We start from the raw sequence: 26,727 nt of genomic DNA, 5'->3' as shown, positions 1-26,727 counted from the left end.
CTTTTGTTTCCTCTGATGCAATTAATTGTGTGTACTCTCTGTTTGGGATGCAGAGCCTTGGAGTCGTCCTCTATGTGCTTGTGTGTGGTGCCCTGCCCTTTGATGGGAGCACACTGCAGAATCTGCGGGCCCGGGTGTTGAGTGGAAAGTTCCGCATCCCATTTTTTATGTCCACAGGTAAGGGAGTTACCAGCACATAGCAGGGACGGAGTCACAGAGGGTTAGACATGCTAAGTCCTCGCAGGAATTGTGTGACAGAGTATGAACGGCCCATTCAACAGCCTTTCTTAGCGCCAGTGAGCTGAACCAGCGCCTCTGGAAGCAGGGCTCTCTGGGAACATGGCATACAGCCTGTGGTGTCCGGCAGCCCTGCCTGAGGTGGCCTGAGTTTGGCCCTGGTGCCGCCTACAGCTGCTCGTGTCACGTGGCTGGCTGACTGCTAAGTCTGCCTGAGCTTTGGTTTCCTTATCTGTAAGTGGCTGGCAGTTGGGTGAAGGCGTTTCTCTGAAAACTGAACTAAATAGTTTGTGAAAAGAGTCGACAGGCCTATCACGTAGTCGCAAGACAACAAACAATCCTGCTTCACCCCTGCCCTTCACCCCACTCCCACTCTTTTTCATGGGACTATTTCCATTTATGGGGGCCCCGCCGAACTGTGGCCATCAATGCCCAGGATGGAGCAGGCTTTGCTTCTCAGTCTTGGTACCACCACATTTCCCACTTCCATGACATGTATCCCCCAGACTCAAATAAAAAAGTGGTTTTCAGATGGGTGGTCAGTAACCCTCGGAAAGCTGTAACCCTCCAGACACCAGCTACCCAGAACCTACAGTGTTTCCTCACCATTGCTGTGAGAAAGGAACAGCCCAGAGACCGTGCTGGAAGCCGTCTAGTTCATTCTGCCTCGACATGTTTTCAGGTTTAAGGAACGACACACGGAGTGTATGACCCATGTTGGCGACAGTATAAGCACAGGGGAACTGCCTTTTAAAGTAAATAGGGGAAACTTTTTCTAGATTTCACTTTAAGTCTCCTTAGCTTTAATGGCTTCATAGCGTGTCTGATAATGGTAAGTGCTGTGAGAAAAATAAAATAGAGAAGGGGGTCAGGGCTGGTGGGCAGGAGGTTATTTGAAAAGGTAGAGGAGATGAGGGAATGAGCCAGGCAGCCTGAGGGCGAGCTTTCCAGCCAGGGGGAGCACCCAGGGCAGAGGCCCCTGGGAGGGAGTGTGCTGCAGTGTTCAAGAATCAGGCCCGGCCCTCTGCGCTTGAAAGGCGTGACAGGGACAAGAGCGGTGAGGTCAAAGAGGCGAGAGAGAACGTGCTTTTAGGCAATGGAAAGACCTGAGTTTTTACTTGGAACCAAATACAAAGGATCAAATGGTATTGACAGAAGAATGATACAATCTGACTTTGGTTTTTTCCTAACTTTTATTATCAAAATTTTCAAACACACAAAATAAGTCCAAAGTGTGTGACTGTGATTGTTCTTTGTTTTGTTTTTTAATCATTTTGGCTGCTCTGCTGGTTAAAAGGGTTAGGGGCTAAAGGAAGGGAGACTTGGGCAGTCATCTGAACGGGAGATAGTGGTGGCTCGTTCCCAGACTGCATGTGGAGGTGGAGACGGTGAGAAGTGGTCTGATTGGAGAGATACTCCACGCTGTGTGGCAGGCACCGTTCAAAGCAGTTCATAAACACTGACTCATTTCGTTATTACAGCAACCCTGTGAGATACAGAAGTCTGTCACCCCCATGTTACAAGTGATAAAACTGAAGCCAGGACGTGGTTAGCGATTTTCCCAAGATAGCACAGCTACAAAGTGGCTAAACTAGAATTTGAACCTAGCCAGTCTGGTTCCAAGAGCATTAATGCTGGATTTGACGTGGAAGGAGTCACTAAAGTGGCTTAAGCAGCTGGAAGGAAGGGCTTACTGCTGACTGAGACGAGGGTGACTAGGGAAGGATACTGAATTTTGGCGCGATGTTTTAGATCATGTCGTCTGAGACGCATGTTACACCTGTAGGCTGAGATCTGGTGTAGCCTGTTGAATATAGGGCTGTGTAGCTTAGCCGAAAGTCGTGGACCAGGGATGTCCATCTGTGACTCATCGGTGTATCGGTAATATTTAGAGCTATGAGATGGGATCGCTTTGTAGGTAGTGGTTATAGAGAAGGGGTCCAGGGGCTCATCTCTGGACCATTCTAATGGTCAGAGATCAGGAAGATGAAAAGGGATCGGCATGGGAGTCACCAGCGAGGTAAGCCAGAGGGGCTGCTGTCCTAGAACAAAGGAATGTATTTCAAGGAGAGGGAAGGAGGAACTCTGCCAGGTGCTGCTGACAGGTGGGAGAAGATGAGAGGGAGTGGAACATTGGATTTGGGAAGGTGGAGATCAGCACCGGCATTCACTGGAGGACAGCTTCTGTGGAGGGGCAGGAACACAAACCTAATTATGTGGCCACAACAGAAAGGGACTGGAGGGCAAATGGTGGAAAGAAGTAGACAAAGCTTTTCCCAATTTTACTATAAAAGGCAGCAGAGACGGGCTCCAGCAGCATGCTTTGGCCAGTCATGCGTGATCCCGTCATCATCGGCCGGGTGTCCTCGGTCCTTATCTGCGTGTCTGCCCAGCGGACTTACGTTCTTTCTTTTTTAAAAATAAACTTCACTTTTTAGGGCACTTTTAGGTTCACAGCAAAAGCGAACAGAAAGTGCAGTCAGTTCCCATATACCCATGTTCCCTCGCAGCCTTCCCCACGATCGGTGTCCTTCCTGTACCAACGTAGCACATCTGTTCCAGTCAGTCATCCTGCATCAACACCGCATCGGATTATCATCTAAAGTCTGTAGTTTACATCAGTGCTCACCCGTGGTATCCACTGTGTGGATTTGCACAAACATATGCTGACAGGTAGCCACCATTACACTCTGATACAGAGCGGTTTTACTGCCCGAAGAATCCTCTGTGCCTTTTGGCCCCCTCCCCAACCTCTGGTAACCACTGATCATTTTACTGTGTCCCTAGGTTGCCTTTTCTAGAACATCATGTATAGTAGTTGGAATTCCACAGTATGTGGTCTTCTTTCACGCAGGAATACGTACCTAGGGTTCCTCTCTGGCTTTTCAGGGCTTGATCACCTTTTCTTTTCAATGCCAAATAACATTCTTTTTGTGGATTTACCCCATTTATCCGTTTACTTGCCAGGCACCATGGTTGTTTCCATGTTTGGGCAGCGATGAATAGAACTGCTGTAAACTTTGTGTGCAGGTTCTGGTGTGGACTGAAGCTTTCAACTCTTTGATAGGCAGATACGAGGAAGTGTGATTGCCGGATAGAAAGGAGGAATATGTTTAGTTTTTTAAGAAACCGCCAAGCCGCCTTCCAGGGTAGCTGCCTCATTTTGCATTCCCACTCTGGTGAGTGAGCGTCCCCCTGGCTCCGCAACCTGCCCAGCAGGCTGTGCTGTCCACGCTCTGGAGTTTTGCCGCACTAACGGACAGATGCGTGGTGGTTGCCTGTGATTTTAATTTGCAATTCCCTGATGATGTATGATGATGAACGTCTTTTCATAATGCGTATTTGCCATCTGTCATCTTTGGTGACTTGTCTGTCCAAGTGTTTGGCCCATTTTTAAAGAAGGTTGTGTGTTTTCTTATCCTTGAATCACTCCCTACTTGCTGAAACACTTTTTTCTCACTGCTTCTCAGACACCACATTCTCTCGTTTTCCTCCTGTCTCTCTGGATTCACCTTCTCCTTCATCTGTGCCAGATTTCTCTTCCTCTGTTCATCTTTTAAGTCTTTTCTTCTTTCTGCGTTCTTTCTGAGCCATCTTACCTGCCATGGCTTCTGGGAGGACTGTGATGCTCCGCCCCCTGTTAACGCCCAGTCGGCTCTCGGGCCCAGACCTCTCCTCTGGGCTGGAAGGGTGACCTGTCCCGCCCATTGCTACTGATCAACGTCACCTTTACATCTTGAATTCACATCAATAGAAACATTTCAAACCTGACTTGAACTCCCCCCATCCCTATCCTTGGTTGCCTATCCTAGTGAATGGTGGGTGTTGCCACCCGAGCAAGGCAGAAACTAGCCTGATTCCTCCCCTTCTCTCACCACTGTCACAGCTGACCAGTTACCAAATTCTGTCTGTTCAGCCCTCCTTTCCTGTGACCACTTCCTTAGGGCTTCTTGCCCAGATGAGAAATAGCCAACTAACGGCTCCCGTCCTGTCCCTCCCTGCTCCATCCTCCACATGCTGCCTGAGGACTCTTTCTGAAACAGACATGTAAAAACAACACACACACACACACACACACAGATCTGGTCATAGCATTTTCCAGCTTAAACTTTTCAGTGCTTTGCCCCCGAAATGGTTTGCCTCTAGGCTAAAGTTCACTCCTCAATGTCGCAGAGGCACTGACTTTCAAACATTTTGACCCTGACCGTAGTAAACAATATCTTTTATACTGTGACCTGGAACATGCGTATACCCATACTCCTGAACGGAAGTTGTTTTCCAGAAGCAAAACTTGCCTTTCTATGTGCAGTACACTCCAATATATTTTATTCTATTACATTAAAAACTGTTGATTATAACTTACTAGATTGATGTCATGACTGTTGTTTGAAAAACAGGGGTCTAGAAATGCCTTGTGACCTGATGCCTGCCAGTCTCTGTGTCTCAGCCCCCACTGTACACCTAGTCAGCCTGACTTCCCTCCAGTTCCCTGAACTGGTGATGTTCTGTGGAGCATTTCCCTCTGCCCGGAATACTTCTTCCTCCCCCAACCCGACTCCACCCACTCCTGTATTCTAGAATAAGAAATCAGATGTGCTAGAAAAAGAATTGAGATAATTTCCACCAGTCTTCAGATCTCTGGGTTTTGTTTTGTTTTGTTTTGTTTTAAATCACGGGACTTACCAAACTTTTTATTGTAATTACTTCTTTTATTGTACATCTTCGGCACCAGACTGAGCTTAGAGAAAATATAGATGAAGCATGTTTTTTCACAGTTGTCTAGAGCCTAGCGTAGTATCTGGCATGTAGCAGGACTTAGTAAATAGAGAGTAGATAGTAAATAGAATCCTATTTAAAACCCTCCAATGGCTTGCTTTTCCACTTAGAATAAAGTTCAAAAAAGCCATTATCATGGTGGCCAACAAGGCCCAGCGGTGACTGGCCGCCTCTTTCACATCATTTCCTGCTGCCGTGGACACAGGTTCTGAGGTTACAGAGGCATCCTTGCCATCTCTCAGACTAGCCAGGCACACACGTTCCCGGTCCCTCAAGTATCCACATGGCTTGCTTCCTTGTGTCACTTGAAGTTTCTGCTTCCAAGCCTCCTCAGAGAGCCCTTTCTCTTTCCAGAACTCTGCTTCAGTTCTTACGTACCTGTACCACTGCCTGACCTCATCCGTGGATTGCGTCCCTATTTGCTATCCCACTGCCTCTTGACAGCATAAGCTTGTTTCTGTTCACTGATGTGTTTATTGTATTTATTTCCAGGGGTTGGGACAGTGCCAACAGTAGGGACAGTAGGCACTCAGGAAGTGTTCGGTAAATGAATGAATGAAGGCCTGCGCAGGTTCATTAAAGTGCTGTCGAAACTCCTCCAGAATGTACACTGGCATTCAAATAATATCAGTAACAGCGATCGATATTTCTTTAGGACTTTCGAATTGACACAGTATTTCCTATACTTGGGCTAATTTGAGCTGGATAACTGTACACTGGAACTGATATTGATACATACTATTTTAGCATTGTGCCAGTGAAGTTTAAAGAAATTGCTTGGTCTGCCTAAAGCCACACAGATAATAAATGACTAACCTCGTCCTTTATTCAGTTTTGTTTGATGACACCACACTGTTGCAAAGAAAGAGCAAGATAAACAAACCACTTCCTCTGCTTTTCCAGTGTCCACAGTACTTCCTGTGAGCAACTTGGATTCCCTCCGCCCTCCACCCCCGTCCCCTTGCATTCCGGCAAAAGATTGGTACTCCAGCCTTGTCAGAGCGGCTTCAGATAGTGGATGCTGGTAAAAAAAGTTTATCGTGCTGCCAGCCACATTTGCCTGTTAGTGCCTAGAAATAAACTATATAGCATTTTAACTACTTAGAACTAATATTTGTAATATAAGTTGACTTGAAAGTTTAAAGACTCACATGGGTGCCTGGGTGGCTCAGTAGGTTAAGCCGCTGCCTTCGGCTCAGGTCATGATCTCGGGGTCCCGGGATCGAGTCCCACATCGGGCTCTCTATTCAGCAGGGAGCCTGCTTCCTCCTCTCTCTCTCTCTGTCTCTCTGCCTACTTGTGATCTCTGTCTGTCAGATAAATAAATAAAATCTTAAAAAAAAAATAAATAAAGACTCACAGACTGTCAATATTATTACCCTAAATGTGTGGTTACTTTTTAATCCTAGACAAGTAATTCCATAAGTAGGAATAAACGTTTTCATAAAATTAAGGCCAGAAAATGAGAAACAACCCAGTCTAGGAAATGAGTAGACGGTTTTGTATTAGCATTCTGAGCCCTCCTGCCCTCAGGGACACACACAGGCTTGGCCTTGCCTAACACTATAGGCCTAAGTCCGAGGCCCAGCAGGCCATGCCGTCAAAAGGCCAAGGCATAGGAGCCAATGAACTCGTAAGGCTGCTTAGTCTCTTCTTAGCTCAGACATCGTAGTACCATGAAGTTTCACCTGAAGGCAACCTACAGTCTGTCCCTGAGTGCCTTTCCTCCTTACATCTCTGGCTTCTGGGCACAGTGGCACCTCCCCAGAGCTCTGAGGCCAGCGCCCGTCGGCTCTGCTTCCTATGCTGTCGGAGACACCGCGATAAAGGAAAGTCCTAAAGGGCAAGAGCCTTTCTTTTCTCAGACTGTTGTCACAGACTTGAGCTGAGTTGATCCGTTTTTCTGCCTTAAGGATTTAGATGCTCCCGCAGAGCTGCTGTTCTCTAAATTAGCACTTGGGGCCAAGTGCAGAAGGCCGCATCATCTAGCTGCCTCTAGCAGAGCTGAATTCCAGAATATCTGCAGCTGTGTGCGTCCGTGCTACCAGATGTACACAGTTAGTTCAGGAATTCTAAGCGTCTCTTTATTGTCAGTAATGTGTGGAATGAGGTGTTCTCGCAACCAGTGGGTAGCTCTGTGCCTGGGCCTGGGTGACTGATGCAGGTGTCCTTCCATGGGCGTCTCGAGATCTACTACAGTCCTGGCTTCCCAGTTGGAAGATAGCCATATACATGTAAAAGAGGATTTATTCGAGGCTGAACAATTGTGTACCACCCGGTTTAATGATGGATACGTCTTCCCTTCTCCCCTGGAAGAGAAGCTTCTTTATATCAGAACTGTGTTCTGTACATCTCATCTCCCATAAAACCTGACAGCACCTGCTATAGTATAAACATTCAGTAACTATTTCTTAGTGAAAAACTGAATTGTCACCACTTACCTCTAAACTCTTATGTCAGACTCTTGGGTCTTATTACTAAACAGGTAATTCACTGATGATCCCAATTATTCTCTGGTTTTATGTGCTTTTGTTATATAGGTTGTTAAGTGAGTGACCAGGTCATGTGACCCCTAGTCTTAAAAAGGTTTTGATCTATTATGGATTTGGCTTTCTGTGTCTCAAGGAAATAAGTTTAGTCCAGACCAGTAGTTGGATTAAAATTCTGAGGGCATCCTGGACAGTGGTCAGGTAAAAACCTTGAACCTAAATTACAGAAGAATTGAAAGTTGAAACTTGCTGGTTTTCGAGCTGTTACAGACGACGAGACCCTGCCTGACCACATGTGTTGGCAGGAGCTTTCTCCGAATCCCCTCCACTGAAAGAAGCCAACAACTTAAATTTTTTGAGCACCAAACTCATTAACTACCAGTGTATTTTTAAAATTATTTTTAAAAAAATGTTTTATTATGTTATGTTAGTCACCCTACGGTACGTTCGTTTTTGATGTAGTGTCCCATGATGTGTTGTTTGTGTATAACACCCAGTGCAATATAGTATATTTTTTATTATGCAGAGGCCTACTTCTTAAAGCCTAGTTGGTCTTATTCACTTACCAATTATACTCTGTGCTAGTGAATATTGTAAGATCAGTCATTCATTTAACTGAAGGGAAATTAATTTAAAGTGGAAAAACTGCCATGCCAGTGAGTGCAGAGAGATCTCTTGTGGACAATATTTTTGAGTCCTTATTGATCAGACTTCATTGTGCCTTAATTAATTGTAATACTGCATAAGCGTTTTATCCCTGGGAACGCAAGGCCCAGGCTTCCATAATGCAGCTGATGGAGACTGCCGTGCGGCTCCTGCCAAAAACCTTGTACTTCAATGCGAGCGGCTCTGACCTGATTGGCTTACTCCTCGAGAACCACACAACATCTCTCTTGGCTAAAAGCACTTCCCGTAGAGGGGATGGGACAGGAGATTAAAGGTGCTCCCCTGCCAGCGTCCAGATACTAAGGGGCTCAGCGCCCTGAAAGCAGTTCTCTCACACATTTTGGGGTGTACTCTGCCACTAGTGGGAAACCCATGTAGTGCTTTTGTGTTAGTGAATGAAGAAATCACAGGTGATATCAGGAAAGAGACAGGATCTGCCTTAGGGGTATGCAGGCCACCTCTGATTTTACCTAACGTGGTGGGGAACTGCCTTACTGCTTCGTGCCCCTTGCAAGCAGACTGTCTTCAAGCTTACGGCAGCCCTACGGGGGAAAATCGAGAGGGGAAGAAAGTTCTAAGTGGGAGGACTCCAGAGCTTTGGATAGTACTTGACGTTCAGTGAATACTTTCTGTGGACCAGGCGCGGTTGCAGTAGCTGGTTCTGTGTTTGGAACCACCTTATGAAATAGGTGACTCGTGATCTGACGGACGAGAAAATCAAGGTGTGGTAGGATGGAGTGATGGACCCTGAATCCCACGGCTAGGAAGTGGCAGGGCTGAAGCCTGAACACCAGCCACCTGGCTTCAAAAACCACCTAACTGTCTCTGATCATGTTTTAATTCTCAAGAAGTACATATCTGCCAAGGTATTCCAAGGATCAAGAGAGTCCTGGAATAAGTATCTTTGTCCATCTACATCAATTACATATGGAAAAAAGAGAACCAACACTCTGTATTGGACTCGGGGGTAAAATTAAGCCAGAATTCTGTTCTACTCTAAGGATTGATATTAGGACTTAAAGCCATACTTGAATACTATTAAGGCGGTATAGGCAACAACATTTTTTTTTAAAAAATGCAAACCTCAAATTGGACAGCCTCCAGTAGAACACCGTAGCCTGCCGGGGACTCTTCCCAGTGGGGCCTGGAGGTCAGTGTCGGTCTCCCAGCCTTTAAGCCTGCATCTCCGGATCTCTGGATCTTAATTCCGAAGCATCACAGCCACCTAGGAAAACTAGAAAATAAGGAACATTCAAGAAATAGGGGTTATTTTTCTAATAAATGGAGAGAAATGGCCAAATGCTTGTTTTCTTCTGAGTCTGCCGAAGGCTGATAAACTGCAAAAACCAAAGAGAAAAGTCTCTCAGCCTAAGTTTATTCATCCCCCCAAAAAGATTTGCTCAGCAGCCCCATTTTTGTTTTTTATTTTATTTTTTTAAAAGATTTTACTTATTTATTTGACAGAGAGAGATCACAAGTAGGCAGAGAGGCAGGCAGAGAGAGAGAGAGAGGGAAGCAGGCTCCCTGCTGAGCAGAGAGCCCGATGCAGGACTTGATCCCAGGACCCTGAGATCATGACCTGAGCCAAAGGCAGCGGCTTAACCCACTGAGCCACCCAGGCGCCCCAGCAGCCCCATTTTTATTTGGTCAGTTGTGCCAAGCCACCTTCCCTTGGCCTCTGTGTTGAGCCACAGGAAGTGTCTCACAGGGTTTAGTTATAAGGCACTTTATTTTTATTCCAGAGCATTCTGATAATAATTTGCAGAAACCAGTGCTGTTGGGATTGGTATTTAAGTCAAGAACTCTCCATTTTTCTTGTCTGATCTCTTACTGTCGGACCATATTTTTAGGAATTTTATGGACTACTTCAATACTGGGACTCTAGGTTTTCTTTCCTCTAAAGAACTGAAAGCAGATGATTGCAGAACAAGATTTTTTTTCCCCTGTGCCACTCCAGCACAGGAGGAGCTGATCTCAGTGCTTGTTCTTTATGAGTCAAATCTTACTACAGCCAGCACTATTGTAGATTAAGTTCCATTATATCGAATTCAGAGATTATGTATTTTCTTTAGTTGTCTAAAACTGGTTTTGGCTAGTACTTTAAATAAACACCCTTAACTAACTTGCAAGTTGGAAATGTGTATATATTTCTTTTGTGACAGTAACGTATCGAAATTAACTTTATAGAGTACAAGTCTTCAATCCCTATAGCATCATTGTTCCAGGGATATCCAATATAACAAAATTTCATTACAACAACAAAACTCCTCTGATTTTCTATGATTGTATTTAACATTTACGCAATCTCCGAATGCATCTGTAGGTCTCAGCACATTCAGTGTACGTTATTTATACATAGAAATGTCTTATTTCAAGACCATTTGTCTACTTCGTTTAGATTTTAAAATAGTCACTATGTAAAGAGGTTTGTTTGACCTTAGCTGACAGCTGACAATGACAGGGTTTCCTTGGGCATATTAAAAAACATTATTACTGGGGCTGAGTCTGCAGACAGAGTGAGGGTGCTTTAACTCTGGCCACTTTCTTACCAAAAGAGGAGTCTTGGCAGTAACCCCAATGATGTGTTTTTGACGGACTTTTTAATTATTTCTGTAGGATCATTATGTTGCAAAGATGGTCACACTATTTTAACCATGATTGTGATAGGACAAGGACACGGTGGCAGATTTTATTTTCTTTCCACTAAAAAGTGCAGCATATTTGGTGCCTGGTTTTCCTTTTGGGAAAAGGGAGATAGCATTAGGGAGGAGCTATGAGACACAAACGGTCATAAGCCAGCATAGAGGGCAAGGGCACAGACTCGTATCCGCCCCATTCCACTCCACCCAGAGACTGTCACTGTAGAGCATTCATCTGTCATCTGCTCTCACAGTGTCTGTTCCCCCCTAGGCCTAAGCTAGGCAAGGGGATTGAATAACAGAATCCAGCAGTATATCCCATAGTATTCTGGTTTTGAAAAATGTATGACTTTAGTGCCATTTAACTTGAAAAAAAAAAAAATTACAAGGTTACTTGTTTTCCAGGAAGCAGATGTTTGAGAAATTTTAATAGCCAATTTATTCTTGTTTCCTGTCTGGATTTTGAGATTTGAGAGAAATAGAGCCCTCTTTGAAATTTGAATTGCTCTGGGGAATTAAATATTATTAAGAAGTTTGTTAAAATTGTTGAAAATAAAGAACTCTTTGGAATTACCTTTGAACACACCTGGTCTCGGCTGGAATGTACTCACGTGAGACACCAGACCATCGCCTTCTTCCAAGCACCTGCAAGGAACAAGAATTTCCTGAGTAATTGCCTCTTCCTTGCATTTTTCCCGTGCCTCCTGGCACACAGATGTCTTCTGTTTCCCCAGCTCAAAGCAGTTTTATGTGGTCAGAAAGAATCTATGACTCCATTTCTTTCAGACCACTCCTCTGCCCACAGAGCCGAAAATGATTGCCTTGCCATGTCCCATCCTTTGGCATCACATGAAGGGCTTGGGGACTGTTGGCATTCCCTCCGTCAGCCTGAAGAGGATGGTAATTCAGTTTCCCAGATTTCTGCCCACCCCTTCTCCTGGTCTGCGGCGCCTTGTTGGAGAAGCCCTGTTGTTTCTGGCCTTCCGTCAGTCTCCATCAGCAGCAACCCGGCTGTGTCAACGGGGTTCGCTCTTTGCTGGTGCATTTATTTTTCTTTTTTTGAAGATTCTATTTATTTATTTGAGAGAGAGAGAGATAAGCATGTGGGGAGGGCTAGAGGGAGAAGCAGGCTCCCCGCTGAGCAGGTAGCCCAGTACAGGGCTTGAGCCCAGGACCTTGAGATCCTGACCTCAGCCAAAGGCAGGCGCTTAACCGACTGAGCCACCCGGACTCCCTTAACTGGTGCATTTAGTACTCAGCCTGATGTTGCTGCCTTCTCAGTTCCTCGCAGTCCGTCCCTATTACCATCCCCCTTAACAAGCTAGTTCACAGCCTGCTCTTTTCTGAACTTGGCTTGTAGGTGGCTCTAACGTGACAGAGCCTGTGGAGAGTACCTGGCATTCGGTTATCAGAAAAGGAAAAGTCGGTTTGATTTGCCTTTTTAAAGGTACACTAGCTACTAAGTAAGCCATCCAGGATGCTTTCATTTTAGGTGCCCTGTGAGGTACAAACTTGGGCTTTGAAGTAAGACTGACCAGAATTTGTATCCTGACTCTACCTCTTATTTTCAGGTCAAATTTCTTAACTTCTCTGATTTTTATTTTCTTTATCTATAAAATAGGTGTGATGGTAATAGGGGTTGGTGTGTGAACTAAATACTGCCTAGAATTCTGCCTAGCTTATAGATGCTCAATAAATGTTAGCAATTATTACTCAGTAATTTTTTAAAAAGATTTTATTTATTTATTTGACAAATAGAGAGAGAGAGATCACAAGTAGGCTGAAAAACAGGCAGAGGGGGAGGGGGAAGCAGACTCCCAGCCGAGCAGAGAGCCTGATGCGGGGCTCGATCCCAGGACCCTGAGATCATGATCCGAGCCAAAGGCAGAGGCTTATCCTACTGAACCACCGAGGCGTCCCTAACTCAGTAATATTTTTGAAGGAATTGCTCTATTAATCTTTCATTGCCCTCCTTCCTAATTTTTTTTTGTACTCTTTTCTCTTTCACTCTCACTCTATTAAATGCTAAGGATATATGATTAATACTTCCAGTCAGATGCACAGGGTTTATGGAGAAGACTTATCTGCTAAGAGGTCTGGTTTGTTGCAACAATTTTGACACTAAGACTTCGCCCACATTGCAGATATCAGTGTCTCCCCAAGCGGGAATCTTGATTTACAGGTTATTCTGTATTCTGCCTCAGACAAGATCAGCGAGTAGGTGCCCCCGTGTGAGGCAGAGAACTCTAAAGTTACGAGGGAAAGCCCTGGAAACCTCCTGATCTGGGCTTCTGCCCCCATACACTGCCACTTCTTGGTCTTCTATGAAAGGATAGTTGTCTGCTTTTTCTGGGTGGAAGCATCGAGAAGGCCTATTCTCTTGTGGATTCTGCGATCCGCTGAGGAAGGTGTTCAGAGGAACTGTGGCAGGCTTGCAGTCCAGTACTTCTCTCGTTGACCTTCTGGAGGGCTGTCAGCCTGTCCGGTGTTGTGGTGGGCACTGGGGTACACAGCTCAGGCAGACACAGGCTCCGTCCTTATGGGACTCCTGGTCTTCCTCATGTAATGCTAGGAGCCCTTCTAGTGACATCTCAGAAGCCAGCCTCGGATTCAGCACGTCTAGTAATAATAAGTATGCAATTTCCCAAGACAGATCATTCTGGTTTCATAGTTACGTGGTTTTCAGAGCTAGAGGGGACCATGAAAGTCATCGTCTCCAGGATAGTTGTTTCTGGACTTAACTTCGCAAGTGAACTTTTACTCAGAACACTAATCTATAAAATGGGTAAAATTAGCTGTGCCACAGGTGTGTCTGTGCCCACTGGACGGCCCCTTTCGCATCCCTAAGGGGCCCCGCCTCAGATCCCTCACACCCTGACCCAGGAATTTGGATCACCTCTAACAATTAGGAAGACTTGTCCTATGTTGAACTTGTGACTTCCCATTATCCAGATTCAGGCCCCTGGAACAGCACAGGATAAAACTCCTTCTGGTACTTGAAGAGCACCCAGTATTCCCCTTGCTGCTGGCCTACATCTTCTCATCTGGAAGGTGAATTGGGCTCCAGGCCTTCATCTTCAGGGCCATGTTCTCAAACTTTGGGTCCGGAAAGTCTTTCTGAAGTTCTCATTTCTTCTGGGCTGGAAACTAGAGACAGAACTTCTGTCAACTATCTTTGATGAATTTGAAGTGGGTTTTTAATTCCCCTTCCTCACTCTTTACTTCCCCCACACCCTCACCCCCCGACCCAGATGGAATGCTTTGACCCTCTTAGAGAAAAACCGTTTATCACCAAGTTTTGAAAAGTAAAAAGGTGTGAAGGACCTGCCTCTTAGATGGAATGACACGGGCAATCTCCACGTAATTCCCATTTTAGGGCCTGGCCTGACAGCAGCTCTGTGTCCCCGGAGCCTTCCAAACGCCTGTCAGCACTGCAGGGCAGGGCCCAAGCAGGGGCCACCCTTTAGTTAGAGCTGGTGGCAGATCGAGTTTCAGAGCCCCGGGGCGATCTGCACTGTGGAGACCTCCTGGCGTCTTGTGTGGAGCAGATGGAAGCCGAGTCTGAAGGCGCTGCTGGCAGTGGGTTCCCGCATGGCCCAGAGTGCTGCAGTGTCAGGCCCCAGCCGAGCAAGGGGATGAGGGACCGGGCCATCGGCGACATGAAAATAGAGGACTTGGCAGCTGGAAAAGTGGATGCGTGTACCCTTTCATCAGAGGCCCTAGCTTCCTTCCACTCATTTTAATTGACTGTCGCCGTGGTTGCTTGTGGTATTAAGTTCGGAGCATTGGTTACTGTTGTTTTCACCCTCTGTCCATATTTTATGTAGAACGGTGTGTTCAAATCGAGCTTGAATTTAATTTCGTGAGTTATGTAGGACACTTAGGAAGTATGAGTTGATAATATCTGGCTTTCTGCATTTTGTCATTTTTTACCATCTGTGCAACACATGGAAAGTGTGAGATTTCTGTTCCTTTGCATGAGGGATATTACGGAGGGCATACAAGATAAAAACTTGTCTCCTGGGTGTCGCCACTGCCACCCGAGGCCTTAACCTGGGACCTGTAGACATCAGGGGAATATCGATGGCATGATTTGGGGGTTCCTTGAACAGACTGAAGTTACACGCAAATTTTTGTGTATAAAATCTTGCTCGTGTATTTCTGGAGAGTTTTCAAGGCATCTGAAACCAAATAATGATTAAGGATGACTGAATAAAGTTTTCAAGATCCTGAAACTGAACTAGCTACATCTTCTAAGCAAGGCTTATTATACTGGTGTTCATTTCTTTTGTTTTTAAAGAAATTGCTTTGAAAATCCTGTTTTAAAGCAAGCCTGTGACTGAACGTCATCCTGCCTTGGTCATCTGATTGAGGACTGACGTGGTTACCTTTTATGAACTCCATGCGGTGTGGGAACTGAAAGAAAACAGAACGGCGCCATCTAGAGGCGTGAACAAAAATCTCACCACTTTCTAGTCAGGCCCAGGCCACCTCCTCATCTGGGGTCTTTAGTTGTAGGTAGTAACTTTTCCTTTCCTTCTTTCTTTTGTTTAAAGTAGGCTTCATGCACCCAGCATGGAACCCAACATGGGGCTTGAACTCATGACCCTGAGATCAAGACCTGAGCTGGGACCAAGAGTTGGACGTTCAACTGATGGAGCCTCCTAGGCGCCCACTTGTAGTAACTTTTTAAGTCTTGAACATTTTTTTCTTCTCAAGTAACTGCAGATCACAGAGGTGTGTGTCAAAGATATTTGTAATCTATACAAATGCTCCAGTTGTGGGGTGTAGTCTGGCTACACTGGAAACATAATTTTAATAAAAGTATAATGTAGTAGATGGCACTTACTCTTTCATAGGCATATAGGTCTTAGGATCTACACTGCATTTGAATATACTTTTAATTCTAAAGCAAGAACAAACTGATGCCTGCTATAAAATCATTTTGATATGGGCACTTTCTTTTAAAGCAAGAATAAAATCAGAATTGAGTACATTGTCTTAATTACCCTATGTATTCTTTTTAGCATGATGATGTAGAATGGTGTTTGCCACACGGTGCCGAAACTGTGGGGTTGCAGGTTAAATTCACTCTGGAAAAATAGATCAAACAGGATTTATATCTACATGAAGACGTATCAAGAGCGGTTCGGAGCCTCTCTCTCCAGCCCCAGCCCTGCCATTACTTTGCAATGTCAAGCACGTTCACTTGTTTCTTCTTTTATACAGGGGCTAATAATAGAAGCTAATTTAGGGTTGTTGAGAGGAGTAAATGAAATAAAGTTGTTAAGCACAGGGCCTTGGACATAAAAAGTCTTTTAAAATTAGCACTGATCAGTTACTGCTCTCATCACTGGCCAGTGTTATTTTCAGGACCAATGTCATGAAATGGAAACTGTTTTAAAACCTGTGTCTTACAGAGAATTTTGTAGCTTTTTAAAAAAGTATCTTTTTTTTTTTTCATTGAAACGTAATTGACGTACAACACTGTAGTAGTCGCAGGCGTACAACACAATGATTCAGCATTTATATGCATTATGCCGCGATCACCACGAGAATCTAGCTACCAATCCCTCATGGCCATTGAAGAAGTTACGCTGTCCTTACTGTATTCTCGATGGTGTACCTTGCTTGTTCACTTCTTATTTCTTTTGTAAGTGGAAATGTGTGTCTTTTAGTCCCCTCCCCAACTCACCCACCCCCTCGCCCTACTCCCCCCAAATGTATATAGTTTTAAAAAGCATTTTCACAAACACAATCTTGTTTGATTAGAGTTTCAATAAATATTGATTCATATTCTCGGTGGCTATGGGTTGAGCTCCAGTTAGGTATCATCCCATGATAATCCCATGATGGAAATTTGGTACCAGAAACATCAGTAAGAAAGACATGGGTCTTCCATTGCAATGAGAGAGCCAGACAAGAAGGCAGTAAATCAGATGGCTTCAAAAGAAGTCGATCGTGTGGAGAAAATTCTTGTGGTGTGGATGGATGTGGAGAAAATTCTTGTGGTGTGGATGGAGGGTCACTGGAGGCCCACTTGACATCGATGAGGTGGCTGGAAAGAGCTTTCTGAGGAAGTGGCATTTGAGTCCTCTCGAGTGACAGGAGCCAAACGCTTGAGGGTCTGAGGAAGCAGTGAGTGGAAAGGCCGCTGGTGGGCGTGTGTGTGCCAAGCGGTGCACAGTCCAGAGAGAACACCTGAGCCGCCAGAGGGACTGCGGCAGGAGGGGGCCCAGCTGCAGAGATGGGGGCCTGGGTGCCGGGGACTTTGGACTTCGTTCTCTGGGATGTGGGAAGAGACTGGAGAGTTGTAGGCAACTGTTTTAGAAATGTGCCCTTTGCTTCTCTGCGGAGAACAAGTTACAAAGGAGCAAGGGCGGACGTGGAAAGACCAGCTGGGAGACTTTGGCAGTAGTCCAAGCAAGAGATGATGGGGGCTTGGCTGAAGGTGTCAAAATTATTGGCTAGGAGTTCGGATCCTGCCCACAGCTCTGCACAGTCCAGAGGCAGCATGACGCGTGGCTAAGGGCAGCGGCCAAAGTGTCCAACTGTCCGGTTTGAAATCTGACTTCATGAGATCTTAGACACAGTGCTTGACTCCTCTGTGCCTCTTTGTTACCATCTCTAAAGTGGCAGCGATGATGGGACCTTCCCACTAGGATGGCCATGAGGTGCAAATGAGAGAAAACTCAAGTGCCCCCGAGAGTGTCTGCTAATACGGCTCGCTCCTGTCAGCGCTTCCACCTCCAAACACAAGTACCACTCCCTCACCGTCCTCTACACGCAGCGCACACCTGAGGAAACTTAGAGTGTGGTTCTGAAATTGGAATACGGGGTCCTTGCTCGTGAATCCGTTGTACCTTCTGTAGCATGGCGTGTAGTACGAGCCATTAAAGAAGGATACTGACCTGGTTATCAGTAGCTCAGAGCCCGGTTGTATGCACCTGTGAAGGTCTCAATGCACATTGAGGAAATGATAAATAAGGCTGGCAGCGAGTCCTGGGGTGTGGTAGGGAGCATCCGGAGCCTCTCAACCTCACACCGTCAGAAATTTAAATGCTGAGGTTTGAAGAGAGCTCTAGACACTGAGCCAGAAGCATTAGTAGGCATGTAGTAATACACACAGGAAGGCAGAACTGAATGTTTCGAGGACCTTGTAAGATACTCTTTAGAAGACATTCAATTCTTTTTTTTTTTTTTTAAGATTTGTTTATTCATTTTAGAGAGAGCATGCACGTGTGAGTGCACAGGCTGGAGGGGCAGGGAGAGGGAGAGAATCTCAAGCAGACCCCGTGCTGAGCCTGGAGCCTGACGTGGGGCTCCATCCCAGCACCCTGGAAACAGGACCTGAGCCAAAACCAAGAAGTCAGATGCTTAACCGACTGTGCCCTAGGTGTCCCTAGAGGACATTCAGTTATGTGTTAAATGGGGCCGGACAGTATATAAATACGTGAGACCCCCGGAGTATCCCTAAACTGTCCTGTCAAACTTGTAATGAAGGCATTAACCCAACTTTTCTTCGCCACTTCCTGCCTTTGCCCGGTCCCTCGTGGAGTGAACAGTGACAGCGGTGAGGAGCAGGAGAGAGAAGGGTGAAGCAGGGGGCTGGAGAGTCCGTCTGCTTGCCTGACCTCGAACTCCTCAGCCGCCCCGGTGTCCCTGTCGCCAAGGCTGAAGGCGGCCCCTTTGTCTGTTGCAGAGTGCGAGCACCTGATCCGCCACATGCTGGTGTTAGACCCCAGCAAGCGCCTCTCCATGGAGCAGATCTGCAAGCACAAGTGGATGAAGCTGGGCGATGCCGATCCCAACTTTGACCGGGTGAGCTGAGTCCTGCGCGCCTCGGGGGGCCTTGGCCGGGAGCTCCTGCTCTCCTTCTCACATGAGATCGTAGTCATGCCCGGACTGCAAAAGAGCGGGTGCTGGGAGCAAACTGCCCTGTGTCACCAAAGCAGGAGGGAATTTTAAAGCAGCTGGGCTGCCGGAGAGTAGCCATCCCAGTTGCTTGCCACTTGCCCCCAAATCATAGTCCCTCCTTGGCTTTTGAAACCATAGAGCCCACATTCCTGCAACTCCCCACCCCAGGGACAGCTCCTTCCTCTTGTCCTTGTGTTTTACACTCAGTGGCTTCCGCAGCGCAGCTTTATTTAAACCATTTTGGCCATCCCGAAGGACCTCAGTGAAACAGGGATCTTGTCTGCTGGCAGCTGAGGACCTAGAACTTTCTTGCTTAGGCTTTGTCTGAGGCCAAAAATATCCCAAGCTTGGGGGACAGAACAGCTAGTTCCTAATAGGTGACCTGCCATCCCTGCGTGGTTAACTGGGGCTTTGATAGCTTGACTCTTTTTAATGTCACAGTTAATAGCTGAGTGCCAGCAGCTGAAGGAAGACAGACAGATAGACCCCCTGAATGAGGACGTCCTCTTGGCCATGGAGGACATGGGACTGGACAAAGAGCGGACGCTACAGGTATCTCTAAAGGCGTGGAGGACAAAGCGAGGGGTAGCCGTAGTCCGTCTGTCCTGCCTTTTCCACTTTTTTCTCCCTCCTGGGAACTTTCCCTTTTCTTCCTGTTCTTCCTCGACCCCTCTCTTGAGCCTCAACAAGAAGGTGCTTTGGTCTGCTGATGTACTACTACTGAGAGGGTTTTGGTTATTAACATGACATTTCACCAGGGTTTCTCACTCTTTTCCCTTCTCCCTTGGTAGTCGTTAAGATCAGATGCCTACGATCACTATAGTGCAATCTACAGCCTGCTGTGTGATCGACATAAGAGACACAAAACCCTGCGTGTCGGAGCACCTCCTGGCATGCCCCGAGCCATGGCCTTTCAAGCACCAGTCAATGTCCAGGTGGGCAATCACTCCAGTGACCTGAATCAGGACAAGTGGCACCAGGGAGGAGGGGACGGTTAGCCAGCGCTCGCTCACTCTAAGAGTTTCCTCCTCTTCTTTACCTCCATCCTCTCCTGTCTGTCATGTCTTCCTTTGTCAGAGGTCAAGCAAAGGTTGGAACTTCTTTGACAGAGAGGATGGAAGGGTATTCCAGTACTCAGGATGGACAACAAGAGTTGCATTTTGTTTTTTAATTAAAGAAACAGGCAATCATTGAGAGAGTCTGTTTTCCCTAAAGAATGCTTCCTTGTTGTAGCTTCTAAAGGCAGAGGAACCAAAGACTCAGAGGTAGAAACATAGACTTTAGCAACAAAGAATCCTTTGAAAGAGCGTCATTATTTCCACCTAGCGTGTAAGACAAGAGTGTATACGTGTAAGACAAGAGTGTATACGTATGTGCTGCTTTCTAGGCGGAGCAGGCCGGTACCACTATGAACATCAGTGTTCCCCAGGTGCAGCTGATCAACCCAGAGAACCAGATCGTGGAGGCAAGTAGCTGTCAGCCGAAACCACTTTCTTCCCCATATCTTTGCTTCCTTTCCTGGCTTCCCATTTTAAATTCCTTTTTATTTCTAATTTGATCGTATTTCCTTCCACCTCAGCCGGATGGGACCGTGAACTTGGACAGCGATGAGGGTGAAGAGCCCTCCCCTGAAGCCCTGGTCCGCTATTTGTCCATGAGGAGGCACACGGTGGGCGTGGCTGACCCCCGGTGAGTATCTGACCAAGAGCCCTGAGTACTTCTTCCTCAGAGAATTCCCACCCGACTTGGAGTCCCTACTGTGGCTCATTTTTTCTACTTCATTCTACCTCCCGGATGAGATCGAATCCAGTGGCCGGGATATGTTTTTCTAACCCAATTAATCACAATACTTTGGTGAGGAACATGGTAATGTCTTGGCTTACTAAAATGGAGATCTTCTGATCTAAGTCACATAAAAGGACCCCTTAAAATTCATCCGAGTTTAACAGCTTTTAGAGATATTGTTTACTACATGTTCTAAGGCACGACTCATTGAAGAAGGGAGGACAAATGGTACGGTGTAATTTATGTAAGTTAAAAATTAAATTAAGTGAGCAAGACTCCAAAAACATACCAAGTAAGTACCGTTTTCCCAAAATGGTCCTTTGGTATGCTCTCCAACGCCCTTACACGGGAAATGTACCGAAGGCCGGCTCTCTGTTTTTGTTCTACATTTGAAGACTTTCAACATTAAAAATAGCCTTACCTCTTCTCTGGATATTTCCTTTACTGTGCTGGGAAGAGAAGGTTATGGCAAGAGTTCTCCTGAGAGTTCAATTAGGGGCGAAGCTAGTGTTCTTATAAATATAAACCTTTTTTCTCTGAGTGATTTCCAAAAAAGCCTCCCAAGGCCGGCTGGTTGTTTGCTTTACGTTTCTCATTCTCGGCCTATGATCAAACAGGCAATAGGGGAACATTCTGGCTTCAAAGACCCTGTCAGCTGCACAGGGGCGGAGTCCTGTGTCACTCTGTTCACGGAAAGATCTCTTATTTCAACGTGTGCTGTCAGCCTTACCGTTCAGGCCCAAGAGCCCTGCACGTCCACCACTTATCTGTCCCATCAGCTCCGATGGGAGTAATTGCATTCCTTCCCTGGTGAATCAGTTGCTACTTCAGGGAGGCATTGTTTGAGTGGATGGTGTGTGTCCTCCAGAAGCTCACTGCTCACCTCCAGGCTTTGAAAACCCAAATTGGAGTGGTGCCAGGATTTCCTCTTGGCTCAGAGCTATTGGTTTTACATGACAAGTCAACGAAGAATAGCAATCCCCAGTCCCAACTGGGAAAATGGCAGAGAGCCACATTCCATGTACCAGGCTTCTACTCACTTTGGGGTCTTTGAGGTACAAATTCAGGAGGAAAGTGAAAAACTAAAACAACCACCACCACAACAACAAAACTTGTGCTGAATTTAACAGTTTCATCAGTTTGGGGATATCAGCATGTTGGAGTGAGACAATTAACCAAACTTCTCTGTCATCCTGTTTCCTATCAGCACGGAAGTTCTGGAAGATCTGCAGAAGCTCCTGCCTGGCTTTCCTGGAGTCAACCCGCAGGCTCCGTTCCTGCAGGTGGCCCCTAACATGAACTTCATGCACAACCTGTTGCCCATGCAAAATTTGCAACCGACGGGGCAGCTTGAGTACAAGGTACCCAGATGTGGGACAGGGCTTACCCGCAGAGAAATACATTTGAGCTTCCTTTGGGGGACTTTGAGGGACCTTGCCCAGGATTTAAGGGTACATCCTTCTAGAGAAGGACGGTATCCCTTGCACGGCAGCTTGGGTGAGAGGGAAGATCAGTCTCTACATACTCAAAGGATCCCTTAGTTTCCACAGATTAGCGGACTGCTCTTTCCCCCACCTCCTTCCCCTCCTCACCACCCCCTCCTGCCCACTCTGCTTGCGACAGGAGCAATCCCTCTTACAGCCGCCCACCCTACAGCTGCTGAATGGAATGGGCCCCCTCGGCCGGAGGGCATCAGACGGAGGAGCCAACATCCAGCTACATGCCCAGCAGCTGCTGAAGCGCCCACGGGGACCCTCCCCACTTGTCACCATGACACCAGTGAGTAGCGGCAAGAGGCCCCGCCTACTTTCTCAAAGGCTTTTGGTAAAGAAGCTGTGGGCCTGGGGCTGGGAACCCAGGTCACCCACCTAGATGTCTGAATTTCTTCTTCCTTTAAGCTTATGGTGCTCAGTGTATTCCCATTTTCTTCAGGCTCGTAGAATTTTCCAGACTTAATTTTTGGCTAACTTCTTTGCTTAACCAAACAGCTGCCATTCGAGTCCGCACCTGGAGAGGCTCATCCTCAGTGGGCCACTTCTGGGCTCCGCTGCTAGGTGCCCCCACAGCCCTACAGCCCGGAGGTGGAGTCCCTGTGGCCTGATGGACTCAGCCCTCTCCTGGTAATGCCTCCCGGCTCGAGGACCGTGGTGCCTAACCATTTGCTCTAGAACAAACTGCCCCAGTTCTCCATTGATGAGCACTGCTTTGCATTTTTGGTACAACCTCGATCACTCAGTCATTTGGCTTTCATAAGCTCTAACCTAATCAGGCGGTGTCTCTCAACCCCATCTTTTTTAATATATATAATGGTCACATTCAAAGATTCTTTTCCTCTGCTAGGTTCTGTTTATTTTCAGTTCTTTTCTTGTCATAGGTAAACCTTCGTTCGTTCGCTCATGCTCACGGGCCCATACGAATGGGTGCTAATCATATGCACAGCCCTCCCTGGGTGTTTCTAGAGCAGTGCTTCTCAACCTACTGCTTGTGGAGGACCTTTCTCCCCTTCCACCCCTATGGGATTAATACCTTTGTAAAATACAACAAAAGTGAATTGTTAGAGAAAAATTTTAAAACCTACAAAATATAAGGCTAAATTTTCAGCAGACAAAATCACCCCCATTAAATTGCTCTAGAAGTTTCCAAAAGCTTACTCTTTACTTCTGTACTAACTCTGTCACGGATTGGTAACAAAACAGTGTGTGGACTGATATGGGCCCAGCACGGGCCACCCTTTCAGTAACAAGCCTGTTGGGAAGAGGAAAAGATCGTGTTCATAGTTGTTGGCTCATCATATTGAGAATACAGGATCAGCGTTATGTTCAGTGTTGGAATAACAGTGAAGGACCATGTGTGAGTAAGTGCCTGAGTGATTCTCGTGGACCAGGAGGTGGCAGTGGCATTCAGGGACCCGCCAGATCAGTGCAGGTTATGAAGGACCAGGAACAGCTTTGTGGGAGATGGACTGACTACCTCTGTCCACTGTAACTGCTTGCACCAAGGTCACTAACAAAATTCCGTTCATAAATCCGGTGGATGCTTTTTATCTTTCAGGCCTTCTAACTATCTCAGTCTCTGTTGACCATTCTTTCTCTTGGAAGTACTGTCTTCTTTTGGCTTCTGTGATACCACATTCTCATTTTCTTCCTGCCTCTCCTTTTCACGTTCTCTTTCTGCTTGTTCTTTGAAGTTGGTGAAACCCCAATTTTATCTTAGGTCCTGTTTCCATCTCATTTTGCATACGCTGTCTGGCTGATCTTGTCTGCTCCCATAATTTCTGTTAACCAAATGATCTCCAGCCCAGAATGCTCTTTTCTTCTGCGTTCTCCACTTTGTATAGATAACCACCGACCGCGTGGGTTTAGTTGGTTATCCTGCTAGTACTCGACATGTCCTCAGATTTGAACTTGACATGTCCTCAGATGACTGCATGTAACCTGTTTCTCCTCCTGGGTGGCAGTGACAGGCACTGTCATTCTCCTGGTCACACAAGCTAGGAATGTGGAATTTCTCTTTAACTCTTCCCTCCCCCTCATCCCCATATCCGGTCAGTTACCCAGCACCTTCTGTCTGTCCCCCTCCATTGCTCCGTCCTTTCGTCACTGTCATCCTTTGCTGAGACTAACACAGGGGCCTCCTCACTAGCCTCCTTGCCTCCAGCCTTTCCTCCTCATCCCCACCACCAGCCCTTTCTACACTGCTACTCAAGGAAGCTGGCTCTCTAGAGCATACACCTTATAACATCACATCCTGCCGAAAACCCTTTAGTAAATCACCACCACTCTTCCTCAAAATATACTTCTTAATGTGGCATTCCAGGCCCTCCATAACTGGCCGCCCTCCCTCTCCCACCTCACCTGTCACCCCTTCCTGCCTGACCCTGTTCACTCCAGTCTCGTGGAACTATAGTAAGGGAACCGTACAGCCTGGCATTTAAACAACGAAATTATTCCCAAAGTTTTCATTCTGTCTTATAATGGTCTTCCATTGTTTTAAAAAGCTCTTTCATAATAATCAAAGTAGGACTTGTTTTGCTCTAGTGCCTGAGGTGTGGTGACTATGTGGGCCCCCAGGCTGAGAGGGGCTGTGAAGGGCGCACAGCCCTCGAAAGTTCTCACGTAGGAGAGCCACAGTGATGCATGCCACGTACGTGTTGTGGCGAGGCGTAGCTCTTTTAAAGCACTGGATTGCAACTACACAATTCTGTGTTATGTACCAAAGTGTACTTTTAAAAAACCATGGTGCTTTTTTGGCACGAAAGGCATCGAAACGCTGGTGATAACACTAATACGAAACAGCAGGCCAGTTCCTAGACGTTCAGGTAAACAAGCTCCTACTATATTTTCAGGCCCTCAGACACCTTCAGACACCTTCAGGCCTTCTCTTTTCTCTCAGCCTAGAAACCCCAAAGGCTCGTGAGCCTTCTCCTCTCTGCATGGCCAGCTCCTGCCTACCCTTCAGGTTTCGGTGAAGTGTCACGTCCTCCAAGATGCTTTCCTCGATGCCCAAGGGCCCCAGTAGAGGACCCTGTGATTGTCTGCTTCCTTGTCTCCGTCCTCCATGGGACTGTAAAATGAGGGCGAGAACTGTATTTGCTAATTCACATTTCGTCCCGGAACATGGTAGGCATCCAGCTGTTTGTTGGATGAGTGAACGGAGATGAATCAGAGGAAGAAATGCAAATTAAAATCACCTGAACAAGGTAAAAATGGAAAGCTAGAGAGGCATATGAAAGTTCTGCATAAACCGGGGGCCCTAGAAGAGTTTTGTAAATAAAACATACAGAAAGGCCTGTCCCCAGCCGGGTTTCCAGAACAAGCGTATTCCAGAAGAAGCGCCACCTTGAGCTTTTCCTTCCTGTCTCCCTGCAGGCAGTGCCAGCAGTTACCCCTGTGGACGAGGAGAGCTCGGACGGGGAGCCAGATCAGGAAGCCGTGCAGAGGTAATGTGACATCTGGCAGTGCTTGCAGAACGCCCTTGGGCAGGCTCCCCCTGCAACCAGCGAAAGGTCACCTCTGCCCAAGGAGGTGGTACAGTGCAGCTTCAACATTTGTGTGGTCTCTTTGCTCAAGCCAGATGGCATGTTCCTCCCCACATGGAAGTAACAGAAGACTACCCAGAAAATGTCATTTCTGTAAGCGCCATTGGAAGTCCCCTAAGTGACAGCAATAACCATGAGAACTTTTTCTCTCCTCCCTCCTTATTTGCCCCCTGCCTTCATATTGCAACTCTGATAGTATTCACAAGGCACAAAGCTTGCTCCTACCTGCCAAGAACTGTTTACTGAAAAGGAATTGGAGATTTGGGATGACAGTGATCCTAGCTAGTCTGGCCATGGACCTCTGGCATGGACTCTTCCTTCCCAGGAGAATGAATGCCTCTTGTACTGTTTGCTGCATGCTTCTTCCGTCCCCCGTGCCAACAAAGAGATAATGAAAAGAGGAATATGGGATTCGGGCCAGGGACAAACGCAAATACCCATTGTTTGCAGAACCTTGGTGAGAGATGCCTAATTCACAGAAAACGGCAGTGACCGTCAGGCACGCTGTACTGTTCGTTCTCCCTCAGCCCCGTTAGCCGTGGCCCACAGCTCCGTGCATGCCCCCCTGTGGGAGTCGTCTTTCTTATTTTCTGGGGAGGGGGGTTTGACCAGAATCCAGCATGTATTTTCCCAGAAATACAGGTGTTCTTCAAAATTATATGTTTTTCCCTTGAGGGAAGTTGAAATAAAATGGTTTTCATGGGCTCCTGGGGGAACTTTGGGTGTCTTTATCAAATGGGTATTAAACCACTCATGGCTCACTCTTTGGCAAGTTTACGTACCACTAATTGCCCTATAGTCTGTTAACTACTTTTAGCTTAAATACTTAGACAAAGTAGTAAAGAACAAAGCAAGACCACTTTTTCGGAACCTGACGGTTGCTGGCCTGTACTCTCTTCTTTACCCCCGTGGCTCTGTACGAGGGCTGCGGTTCAAAAAGAAGAGGGGAGAGCAGGGTGCTGGCAGGCGGGTCAGCTCCTCCTGCGGCTTAGCCAATAGAAGAAGAATCATCACAACCTTTTTTTTTTTTTCCCCTCTATGCTATTGTCTCTATAGTTTGCTGATAATAGGGTATTTGATGTGGCAAATGGGCCCCTGCTGGTGTCCTGAAAAAAAAAAAAATTAGGGAACTTTTTGCCTTTCTCCCTTAATTAGACAATGGCGGCTCACTTTGTCTTCT

At 46.5% G+C, this 26,727-nt stretch overlaps 1 protein-coding gene across 12 annotated transcripts in view; it reads left to right on the top strand.

Annotated features, from left to right (window-relative positions):
- Window positions 1-26,727, top strand: part of SIK3 (SIK family kinase 3) — a 246,365-nt gene that overhangs the window by 197,375 nt on the left and 22,263 nt on the right. For 5 of the 12 annotated variants that reach the window (XM_082683452.1, XM_082683457.1, XM_082683449.1 and 2 more), the window contains exons 6-14: window positions 54-177; window positions 18,510-18,628; window positions 19,166-19,276; window positions 19,516-19,659; window positions 20,112-20,189; window positions 20,304-20,413; window positions 21,717-21,870; window positions 22,133-22,288; window positions 25,378-25,448. In XM_082683452.1, coding sequence (XP_082539578.1) covers window positions 54-177; window positions 18,510-18,628; window positions 19,166-19,276; window positions 19,516-19,659; window positions 20,112-20,189; window positions 20,304-20,413; window positions 21,717-21,870; window positions 22,133-22,288; window positions 25,378-25,448 — 1,067 coding nt within the window. The remainder of the gene's footprint in view (window positions 1-53; window positions 178-18,509; window positions 18,629-19,165; window positions 19,277-19,515; window positions 19,660-20,111; window positions 20,190-20,303; window positions 20,414-21,716; window positions 21,871-22,132; window positions 22,289-25,377; window positions 25,449-26,727) is intronic. The other 7 variants (XM_082683451.1, XM_082683456.1, XM_082683459.1 and 4 more) reach the window with 2 other exon arrangements.

This window comes from Mustela nivalis (assembly GCF_964662115.1).
Source record: "Mustela nivalis genome assembly, chromosome: 9".
Lineage (NCBI taxonomy): Eukaryota > Metazoa > Chordata > Mammalia > Carnivora > Mustelidae > Mustela > Mustela nivalis.
The sequence above is the reverse complement of the archived record's forward strand: the minus strand, read 5'-3'. Positions and strand labels throughout refer to the sequence as shown.